General features: G+C 34.8%; 1 protein-coding gene across 3 annotated transcripts in view; it reads right to left on the reverse strand.

The window, feature by feature from the left end:
• ipmkb (inositol polyphosphate multikinase b) overlaps nt 1-11,045 on the reverse strand; it is a 39,897-nt gene extending 28,852 nt beyond the window's left edge. For 2 of the 3 annotated variants that reach the window (XR_015503591.1, XR_015503590.1), the window contains exons 1-2: nt 10,561-11,045; nt 2,918-3,003 (exon numbers count right to left, since the gene is read on the reverse strand). Coding sequence is in view for 1 of the 3 variants with exons in the window: in NM_001080064.1 (NP_001073533.1) it covers nt 2,918-3,003; nt 10,561-10,723 (249 nt within the window). In the remaining 2 variants the exon portion in view is untranslated. The remainder of the gene's footprint in view (nt 1-2,917; nt 3,004-10,560) is intronic. The other variant, NM_001080064.1, reaches the window with a different exon arrangement.
• Nucleotides 11,046-12,134: the final 1,089 nt, after the last annotated feature.

Here is a 12,134-nt window from a genome sequence, read left to right on the forward strand (position 1 = left end):
TGAAACAAGCTGTGCTTTGAGCATCTTCACAGTAAGAATAAAACTTTAGCTACAAAAATCCTTCAGTCAAGAGCAGCGAGATTTTCTCGTTTTGTTTGATTAATGATAAAAACAACATCGCGCGCTGTCTCTTTAATGGTTTCTCTTTCACGTGTCTTTTGATGCTCAACTCGTTTGTTTATTACACAAATAAGGGTTATTATGAATAATCACTAAACACTGACACCTATTTGACCATTAAAGCGCTCACATTAAGATGACTTTAGATGTCTGCGCCTCGTCCGTTTCGTGAGGTGCGCGATGCGGCGCAAGAATAATTCCAGCTTCAGTGTGCGAATGAGACACACCGAATGAATGCTGACCGGCCGCATGCTTCTGGCTGTGTGCAAGTGCCGCACACACATAAGCACGCGGTCTTTCGCGCTTTTAGAAGCAGCAGATGGAAAGGGGGCGGTATATGATGCAATAATCGTTCATCTCGATTAATGCTTTTTCATAATCGTTTGAAGCCAAAATCGAAATCAAAATCGGATTTTCGATTAATTGCACAGCCCTACAAGAGAGCACATTTTTGTTGTGAGCAGGAAACACTATGCTGAGAACCCTGGAAAAAATGGACATTATAAAGTACCTCTGAGTTTGTCACAGGGGCATGAATGAAAAGTTAGTGAATGACATGGCAGGGGTGCTTAAGAATTTGTCTTCGCCATCATGTTTGCATGCATAGTGTAAGAAATTAGCTGCAGTTAACCTTGACATTAAATAAAAAAATAAAAATAAAAAAAAACCACTATCACAAATGATGCAATGACGAACACAAACTGTTATTGCGTAAATCGCCTGAGGAAACTATCACTGAATAGTGACATAATGACTTTTGCCAAACTATGTACAATAACTCGTACAGTAAAATGGGAACATGACAGGAACATTCCAAAAGCAACTCATGTAAACACATTAATCATTATTGTCTTATTCAGATTAAGGCAACTAATTAGATTAGTGATGTCCATGTACACAGTCACTGACCCCAAACGCAGCCAAAGAAAACTCTCAATTACTTTCAGAAAAGATAATAAAGCTTCTGGAATGGCCCAGCCAATCCCCTGACCTGAACCCAATAGAAAACAAGGAACATTCAAAAAGCAACTTATGTAAACACCGTAATCATACTATTTTCTTATTCAGATTAAGGCAAATAATTAGATTACTGATGTCCATGTAAACACAATCACTGACCTTAAACAGCCAATAGAAAATAAAAAAACATTCAAAAAGCAACTCATGTAAACACCTTAATCAGAATGAGACAAAATGATTGAGGTAAATAATTAGATTACTGATGTCCTTGTAAACACAGTCACTGACCCCAAACACAGCCAAGGAAACTGTCAACTATTTTCAGAAAAGATAATAAAACTGCTGGAATGGCCCGACCAATCCCCTGAACTAAACCCAATAGAAAAAAAGGGACATTTAAAAAGCAACTCATGTAAACATCTTAATCATTTTATTGTCTTATTCAGATTACGGCAAACAATTAAGATTGCCGATGTCCATGTAAACAGTCACTGACCCCAAATACAACAAAGGAAACTCTCAATTAATTTTATGCTGTGTTCACACCAGACGCGGAATGCGCGGATAAACCACGATATTCGCACGTAAATAGATGAGTGAACATTGTGTGAACGAGTTTACTCGCTTCATTCACGCATCAAAATCAGCTTTATTCGCGTGTCAAACTCACTTCACAACAGATGCGGATTCGTGTGATGAGCAGGGCTTCTGTCTGCCTTGTGACTGTAGCTTTGTTGCTAAATGGCTAACATGGATTTTATTGAGAGAATAGTTGTGTTTGTGCTTTATGAAGGCTGAAAAACAGCGTTGATTCATTTGGAGCAGTGTCTGAGTCCACTAGATCCTTTCATAGATGCACCCAGCTCTGTGAGCTCAACTCATCCAGAAACTTAATCTGGATGGAAGTTTTCAGCGGTGTTTCTAAATGAGCCGAGCCCAGTTTGATCAACTGTTGTCCGGTGTCGGCAGGAGGATTTCCCCCCCAGGACACTAACAACAGGCGCTACGTCAAACGCCCCCCCTACAAGAGAAAGCTCCTGATTGGTTAAAGTGGCGCAAATAGACGCTGAAGTTCAGATTTTTGATCAAGAGCGATTCACGCGAAACGCACTTTAAACAACTTGTGCCACTTCATTTGCACGAACCGCGTCATTCGCGTTGCCTTATTCACGCGCATCACGCCGCAGGATATCTATTCTCACTTTTGCATTGATTAACATGTAAATTACTCGGGCTTGACGCTTCTTCCACATCTGATGTGAAAGCAGCATCAGAAAATATAATAAAGCTGCAGGAATGGCCTGGCCAATCCCCTGACCTGAACCCAATTGAAAATAAGGAACATTCGAAAAGTAACTCATGCAAATACCTTAACCACTTATTGTCTTATTCAGATTAAGGCAAATAATTAGATTACTGATGTCCATGTAAACACAGCCAAGGAAACCCTCACTCTCACAGCTACTTTCAGAAAAGATAATAAAACTGCTGGAATGGCCACCCCAATTGCCTGACCTAAACCCAATAGAACACAAAAACTAAAGATCAGAGTGCATAGAAGAGACCTACAGAACAATCAAGATTTTTAGACTGTTAATTTTAAATTAAAACTCAAACCCGAGCAATGCATGTGACTCTATTCCCCAAACAAGAGGCGTCTTTAAGCAGTGATAATAAAAAAGCCAGTTATGATTATTAATCAAATTCCAGTAGTTCAGTAACTTCTTGTGTCACTGTTATTATACATAATGTGTTTTTTTCTGTATGGTGTACACTACAGTTACAAGCTCCTGCTGCATATTTAGTTTTAACTCTATACTTTTCAATATGATCTCACCATGCTGTAGAACTGCATCTCTCTGGGTCCTCTTGGAGGAGGCTGCAGCTGTTTCAGAACCGTACCATCAGGATGTTGCAAGATACCTGAGATTGAAAAAAATACTATCATCATGATTTCACTGCCATTTATAAAACTCATGCCACTGCTTCTGAACTGCACTTTCATTCATGCACACGGATGAATGAACGCTCTCATCCATGAGGTAGTTTAGGTGAACGGCAGTGAGTAGGCCGTTTTAAAGCTCATCTGACAGATCTGATGGGAAGATCACAGCGGTTGGTGTGTGTATATATGACATCACAGCCTGGCCTATATGCTGCTGAGAACTAGGTTGACGGGGCTTAGAGATTACGCTCAGAGACTCTGAAGCTCTGGATTTAGGTCAGGCTCTCCCTATTTAAAAATATCCATTTTAAAAGCTAACGGTAAACAACAGCAAACATGACAAGCATGAATTTATGACATCAAACATAGTCAACCAGGAGGTTTTTGATGGGTTTTAAGGCTTGAAGTGAATAGCATGCATATTTTATCCAGGGTTATTTGAAATTTAGAGTACATCTTATGTACAGTATGTATTCACATGCTACTGAATTCACCTTTAAGAAAATAATAGGTAACACTTTACAATAAGGTTCATTAGTTAATGCATTTACTAACATGAACTAATCATGAACAACACTTGTACAGCATTTATTAATCATACTTGAACATTTACTAATGCATTATTAACATTCAAGTCCATGCTTGTTAAGATTAGTTAATGCACCATGAGTTAACATCAACTAACAATGAACAACTGTATTTTCATTAACTAACGTTTATTAACATGAATAAATACTGTAGTAAATGTATTGTTCAGTGTTTGTTCATGTTAGTAAATGCATTACTTAACATTAACTAATGAACCTTAATGTAAAGTTTGACCAAATAATAAATAATATAATATAATAATATAGTAATAAAATACTTTTGCTTAAAAGTTTGTTCATTTTAACAATACCTTCAAGATGATAAATTACGATATGTTTTAGGCTCGTTTACACTAATATAAAGCAGCACGATTCTGGCTAAAATGAGAATCACGATTTTTTTTTGCTTAAAATAAAGATCACGATTTTCTCACGATTCTGTAGATGTAAAATAAAGGTTAATACGGGTCTGCAATTATTATTGTTTTTCCTCAAACATGTGGTAAAACAACAATAATATTATGTGTAGGTCTGCTGGTTTCTATAAATAATTCTATTCTACTTATAATAATTCTGATGTTGAATAATGTTTGAGATATAGGCCTATGCTTGCAATCTGTCAGTGACAACATTATTAGACCATTTTATTCACTGGTAAAAATCAACATTATAAAGGCTAGAGTAGTTATACTGACACTGTAAACATTTATTGTCATGCACAGCTGTGTGTCCGAAATGAAAGAAAAAAACATCAAATGCTTGTTGCATACATAACTCTAAAATGCGATATGATTATTTAAATGATGTGCACGCTTTCGGTGTTATTTTCACTACTAAGTGCTGTTCATACTTCGTGCGCAGCTCTCAAACGATCACTCGGTGCCACAAACTGAAAATTATTTACAACTTTATTACCTGTTCTTCACAGCATATTCATGTTCTGTTCACTAAAGTAGACATGCCCGTGTCTATTATTAAGCAGAGCGTGCGCCCGCCCTCTCTCTCTGTGTGGTAACAGCTCACAGTCAGCAGCACGTCACGTGTGATTTCCCGGCCGCGAATACAGCATTATATGAAAACAAAAATGACACTTTTAGGTGAATTACACCCTATAAATAAAGTTTGTAACTCTTTAACATCATTTGAATGTGTCCTTGTCGCTTAGCAATGTAAGTGAAACAATGAAAAGACTTGTGCAGCTGCCTTTGCTTCCCTCCTGAACTTGAAAATGTGATTGGCAGAATTGTAGAAATGCTTTCAATTAAGATTGTCTAGGGGGTGGAATCGAGATTGCGATCTTTTGTCGATGAATTTTGCAGCTCTACACTACTACGTTTTTGTTTTGCTATTTTAAAAACGATGAAGAGGCTTTTTTTTCATCTTAAATCGCTGCTGCTCTGTGTCAGTGGGGATGGGGGAAAACGGAGACATCTGAAAACGTTCGCCTCTCTGATTGGGACCTTTTCCTCGATATTAGATGCACAAGTTCAGTCTTGCATCGTCTTCTTGGAAGTTCAGACTTTACAAGTATGGAAAACAATCTCCCGAGGACATGTCAGGTAAATCTTCAAAGAAAACAGTGTACTTTATAACCTCATTCAAATCACCCTGGCTACATGGTTTCACTTTCTTAACAATAAAATGAAAACATGATACAAGGAACTGCCGATTTTCATATCGATATTAACTTACAGACAGCAGAAATGTTGAGGCATTGTGGTGTAGCTACATATTTTATACGACAGTCACCGTCACTGTATGCATATTTATAACAAAACACAGCCTATAACATTACTGCCTCCTTTCATTCTCATTGAAAATACAAAACATACCCTCTCTTTTGCTGAATATCTGTTTTAATAATCAATAATGGCCATTATAAAAGTATGACGTACAATAAGTTTATACAATTTCGGAGATAAATGCAAGCAATCGGTCAAATGTGCTGAATTAGTGTACGTGATTACATTAATATATTAACTTATCTTTGTGCTAAGTCAAAACACATTACCTGAGAACAATAATAGATTCAAAAGACCAAAGTCAGGGAATATGTCGTTAGATAAAGACAACAAGATGAATTAAATATTACGTTTAACAAATATAGTGAGATTAGATCCAACGGTAGCTCACTGATGAACAGTCCGACGTGTACAGCTCTCACTGCTGCAGTTTCATGCTAGAGTGTGTGTTTGGTCACGTGATGTGCGTTTTCTGTGGTGTAGTGTGGATGGAGAGTTGTTCAGAAATGCTGGGCTAAAGGCCAGTGTGGATGTAGACTGTTTTCATTCTATAACGGCGCTTTAAAACTAAATGTATTAGTGTTGTTAACAAGGCCATATTGTCATGAAGGTACTGTTAAAATGAATTATATATATATATATATATATATATAAATAGTAAAAGCTATTGGTTTCACACTAAATTATATAATAAATCAATACATTTGACAAAAAATTTAATAAATGGATTTTTTTTTGGCTTATAACAAAACAAATAATTTTAAATGTTTATTGTTATTAATAAACATGCAATAATGCTGTAATGTTTCATAGAAAATGTCATAGAAAATTAGCTTAGGACTTTATGAAAAATACAATAATGAAAAACTTGTATTACAAATTAGTGCTAGTTACAAATAAGCATTAATTACAACAAATACATTTAGATATTTTAATATTGTTTTTTTATATTAGCATATTAGTTTTATTATATTTTATTAAACTATTTAAAATAAACTGAAACAATTCTTGTTTATGTGAGGATACAACTTGTATATTTTATGTTTAATCCACTTAAATTTGTAAAAATTAACAAGTTAACTCAATTCCGTCATGTTTCAATTATGTGGAACCCAGCATTGTTTACAGTGTAGTTCCTATAGTTAACATTGATGCATTAAATAACATTAACTTGCAATACATCTGCAACACAGTATTTATTCATCTCTGCTAATGCTGTTTAATTAAAAATGCAACTGCTACTGGGATACCATATCAGCTCATTAAATAAAGCTAAAATATACAACCATAAATAAAAAATATTAACAAGGACGCCTTTTATTCTGGTAAAGATAAATAATGTACACAAGAACAAATTAACAATGAAAATTGTGCTTAATCATTTTCAAACTATTTATAACAAATAAACTTTAATGAAATATGCATCCATTTACCTTCAGATTAATCTCTATTTCAGAGGTTGCCACAGCAGAATGAACCACCAACTATTCTGGCATATGTCTGACGCAGCGGATGCCCTTCCTGCCACAACTCAGTATTGGCAATCATCCATACACACTTATTCACACACACTCATACACTACGGCCAATTTAGTATGTTCAATTCACCTGTGCCACATGTCTTTGGACTTGTGGGGGAAATCAGAGCACCTATAGGAAACCCACATAAACATGGGTAGAACATGCAAACTCCACACAGAAATGGCAACTGGCCCAGACGGGACTTGAATCATTGACCTTTTCTTGCAGTGAGGAGACAGTGTTAACCACTGAGCCACCGTGCCACCCCTTTTAGTGAAATATTCTAACGTGTATTCTAAAACGTACAATTAAATAATGTAGAATGTTAATAATAATAATAATAATAATAATAATAATAATAAATATATTTAACAATTTTAGTTTTTTAATCTTCCACTTTTAATTAACACACGATTAAAACACAAATTTTTATTTTATTTTTTTCTTAAAGATAGACTTTTATATATTTTGAAAAAAAAATGTGTGATTCAACTCAAAAGAACATTTTAAGAAATAACTAGCGGATGCAGACATGAGTTGAATCTTTGTGGTATTTTACCGCATTCAATAGTCAAACTCATTTTGAAACTGCGCAACCACTGACTCACTATATGGATCAAATGTTAAGATTGTTTTGTATCATCTACATGTTAATATATCATGAGACAAACCCACTATGCAGAAAAATCACATTTGAATGAATAGGGAAACAGGGTAAGTTCTATGTCTATTAACAAAGTTTTTGTAAAAAAACTTAGATTAAAGGAAAAGCATACATTCTGGTGAAGGTCAAAAAAAAAAAGAAGAACGAAAACATAAGAAAAAGAAAAGAATAAAAGTACTTTTATAAAGGTATAAGCCAAAGTACAAAGCATGACAAACTGAAGTTGCCCTGACTTTATATGTAAGAATTTATACATTCATCCACTTTTTATTGCGCAAATCAGCAGTTAATATTTTATTACTTACATTATACATTAATCTCACGCTTAAATGTATTAAATTAAACATTTTTAGTTAGCGTTTTTTTTTTTTTTTTTGCTTTATAATCATTCATTAATAAGTGTCCAAAAATGTGCACACTGTAAAGCCCAATAAGCTCTATTAACTCAAAATGTTTGAGGAAACTGATTGCGGCAAACCGTTTAAGTTTTGAAACAAAATGTTCTGAGTACTGTAAACTTGTATAGTGAGTCATGCACAAATATATTATTTGTGTTATATAATCAAACAGTTAAAAGTATCAGCAACTATTAGCAATTACTATTAGTAATTATCTTAATTATCAAATCGGTTTAATTAATAAAACAGATTAAGTCCAAACAACTATAAAGCTACTCAAATGTTTTGTTATTGGTTGTAGCATTAGAGTTAACACAAAAAAATGTAATTAATAACTTCATAACTCATTAGGTTAGCGTTTAACTTAGCGTTTATGAGCTATCCTAACTCTTTTTCATTAAGTCAAAGTAACATTTTAAAAAATTTAAGTTAAACTGACTGTCATTTTCTCTGTTGGGTTTTACAGAGCATAAAAAAATCTGTTAAAAAACACATTCGCACAATAAAATATATATATATATATATATATATATATATATATATATATATATATATATATATATATATATATATATATATATATATATATATATATTTTTTTTTTTTTTTTTTTTTACAAACAAGATGTTGAGAGAGCTATGGAATAAAATATTAAAATTCATAAAATGCAAACTAATTAATTCAATACAAAATCCAGAAAGATCTATTTGTTTTTCTAGAATGACTTGCTGGGTTTGTTTTGCATGGGTTTCATTAAAACTATGGGCTTAATTAGGGCTGCGCCGATAAACAATATTATATTAAATCACAATAAAATGTATCATTAACAATGATAAACGCTGGACTTTTTTTACTATACATTGATCCAAGAGCCAATCACACAGCAGAAATGTGCAACAATGGGAATCTAAAAGTGTGTTGATATTAGAGATGCATCAAATTTTCGGCCACCGAAAATCTATCAGCTGAAAATGTGTTAAATTAATGGACCCTCTAATTTTTTGTGGCTTCAGTCATTCTTGGGGCACTTTTAAATCTGGAAGCATTGACAACTTATATCAAAATGTATATCGTTATTGTTCAATATGGATAATAGTTATCGATATTACATTTTTGCCATATCGCCCAGCCTTAATATTGGTTTTACTCTATAATAATAGCAATCTGAGAACATTAAAATGAAAATAAAATATTGTCAAATCAGAGCATTTTTCACCCACAAAATGACAATCATGCTCAAGAGCAGGGGTATTTCACCAATTTTGGGGGGGAACTTTATTTTTTAAATCTTAATTCTGATGTAAAAAAAAAACATTAGCATTGCATTTTCTAAAAATCAATACAAATAAAATTGTTTATATTTTAATTTAGGAAGAAGAGACAGAATAAAACAATTATACTTAACGCATAAACATAAATGATAAATCCAGGCAAGAGAACTGTCAAATCTAAGTCCATGAAAAGTACTTGATTATTACTGAGAAAGAACCCGATTATCTAAACATCTACGGGACTGTCACTGCGCACAGCACTTTTCTGTTTTGTTTAGTTGCTGCTACGTGACAGCCAGCTCTGTTTTACTGATCTCTGCAAATTCTCTTCTATATACACCACCTCTGCATAGTCCACACTTGTACATTCCTGTTCATACTATAGCCATCGGTTATATGCGGTCATGTACTTCTCAGGCTCATTTGTAGGCCCACACGGAATCTGCGCGGCAGAATTCCGTAGATTTTCCATAATTAATTCTATTTATTTACTTGAGTAAATGTGTGTAATATCTATATTTATTCTGTTTTTTATTAGTTACAGTAATATTATTGACGAATGTGAAAATGTGCATCTGATTTATGCACAATGCAGTTTGTACAGTAATATTTCTTTCTTTTAGTAAAGATGTTATAAGACTTGCTTTGTTTGCCAAATAAAGTGCATCTAATTGGATTTGCGATTTAAACATTAAATAAAAGTTAAAAAGGTATTACTTTTTATTTTGCAAATTAAGGTTTTAGTTATGATACTCCCAAAATAATTCCGCAGATTTTTACTAAAATTCTCAGCAGAAATGGCAAAAAACTTCCGCAGATTCCATCTGGCCCTAATCATTTATGTTGTTATAATTCATCCCTGTGTTTACATCTGCACTTTATAAATAATTGCATCATTCATGGAGTGGACGTGACTTATTTCATAGGTTGGTTATATATATTATATAGCCATTTATATGACAAATAAAAAAATCGTAAAAGAATCATCTCTAAATGTACTTATACTTGATCCAAACCTGTTTGAGATTCTTTTATTTGTTAAACATAAAATAAGATACTCTGAAGAAAGCTGAAAACTTGTAACCATTGATTTTCGTATTTGTTTGTCTTATTATGGATGTCAATAGTTTTCAGCTTTCTTGACAATATCGTTTAAGTATGAACATTTTTATAATATCTGCTAAAAAAAGAAAGAAACTCAAACAGGTTTGGAGGCATTCAAAAGTAAGTATATTTCATTTTGGAGTGAACTAACGTTACCCCTTTAAATCTCACTAGAATTATAACTGTGACAACCAGGCCCGCTTTTTAAATAACAGAATGAAAATGAATGACATGAAAGGTGTACTGACCCACTTTATCAACGCCATACTTGTGTCCGGCCACCTGGTGAGAGAGCGGCACGCAGCCGTTCAGGTGAGAGCTCTGCGCGCCCTCCGGTAAACACGAGCCGCGGGTCACAACCGAGCGCGGGCACGCGAGCTCCAGCCTCCCCAGCGCCACGGACGAGTCCATTATGATGCCGAGCTGACAGAGACTTTTCTGCAAGGGCTCTTTAATTCTCTAGACCGCTGTCCGCGCACAAAATCACATATTGACCGCACAGCCTCGACGCGTCATCCTGATGTGCGTGTGCCCGATCGCGTGCCATCAGTCACGGCGCCCACGCTCGCGACCATATAACGAGCTTTTCACCTGGGCCACATCCCACTTCCTGGCTTCAGAGATGTTTACACTCCGCCCGCGGTAATTGGTAGGAGATGGCAGATACGGAACGAGCAGAGGACAAAGATCGACACGATATACTGGCGGAGTTAGTCATATCGCACGGGAACTCGCCGTCCTGCAAACGATTCGCTGTTTGTTTCCGCCCCGCACACGCTGCTGACGTGCGTCCCCGAGAGGCACGCAGCGTGTGATGTCACGACGTACAGAGCGCGGAAGCGTCTCTCCTTATTTATATTTCACCACAGTTTTCTTTTGTAACATGTTTCAGGGTCGATTTTTGATTCATTTTACAAAACATTTAACTTTGACGAAAGCATGATTCTCTTTTGTATTGTAAAACTGGCTATGATACACTCGAAAATGCTTTTTAAGTTAATAATTTTTCTAGGTAAGTTTCACACCAGGTAAAAGTAATGTCTATTACTCCCACCTTTATTTTTTTTTCAGTAAATATTTAAAAATATTTTTATAATTCTTTGACCTCCAATACAAGAAACAATAAGGCTATATAAACCTCAAATAACAGAATAAAATATCCAGTAATTTTAAGGGCACTTATTTGACCCCTTTTTCACGATTAAAGATAAATCTTTTGTCTTCAGAATGATTGTAAAGTTTTAGCTAGAACATCCATCAGATTATTTATTAGACCTTTCAAAATTTTACAACTTTTTGCTCTTAACCACCATAGCTGTTTGATGCCTGTGCCTTTGATGCATAATTTCCTGTCAGAGTGTGCCTCAATCTCCGCCTCGGCTGCGTCAGATAAACAGCACAGTGACAGACATGAAGGAAACAGATCTCCTGTAACATTTGTGAGAAATACTACAGTAAGAACTTTCCCAATGATTATTTGATGTATTTGTTGTGGAGTTAATTCAAGCCTTTCTGCAACAATGAGTCACCTTCAAAGTCATTACAAAGTTTACGCATACAAACAGTGTCTCATTTCAGAGGCTGCATCCTCTGAAGGACTCAGACTTTAAAGGTCAGTGCTTCGAAGTCCACACAGGCCGAGGACAGATCTCATCATCTAGCCACCGTAATAGCTGCCGTTAATAAGCGGTAATAAACAATAGTAACTACTTTTTTTCAAAGTGATTTTAAAACTTATTATAAGCGATTTAAAGGCAAAACGAGGTTTACAAAAGCATGAACAAGTAAACTGTCTATAAAATCCCTTTTAGGGATTGTCATA

Source organism: Danio rerio, chromosome 12 (assembly GCF_052040795.2).
Source record: "Danio rerio strain M-AB ecotype USA chromosome 12, GRCz13ab, whole genome shotgun sequence".
Classification (NCBI taxonomy): Eukaryota; Metazoa; Chordata; class Actinopteri; order Cypriniformes; family Danionidae; genus Danio; species Danio rerio.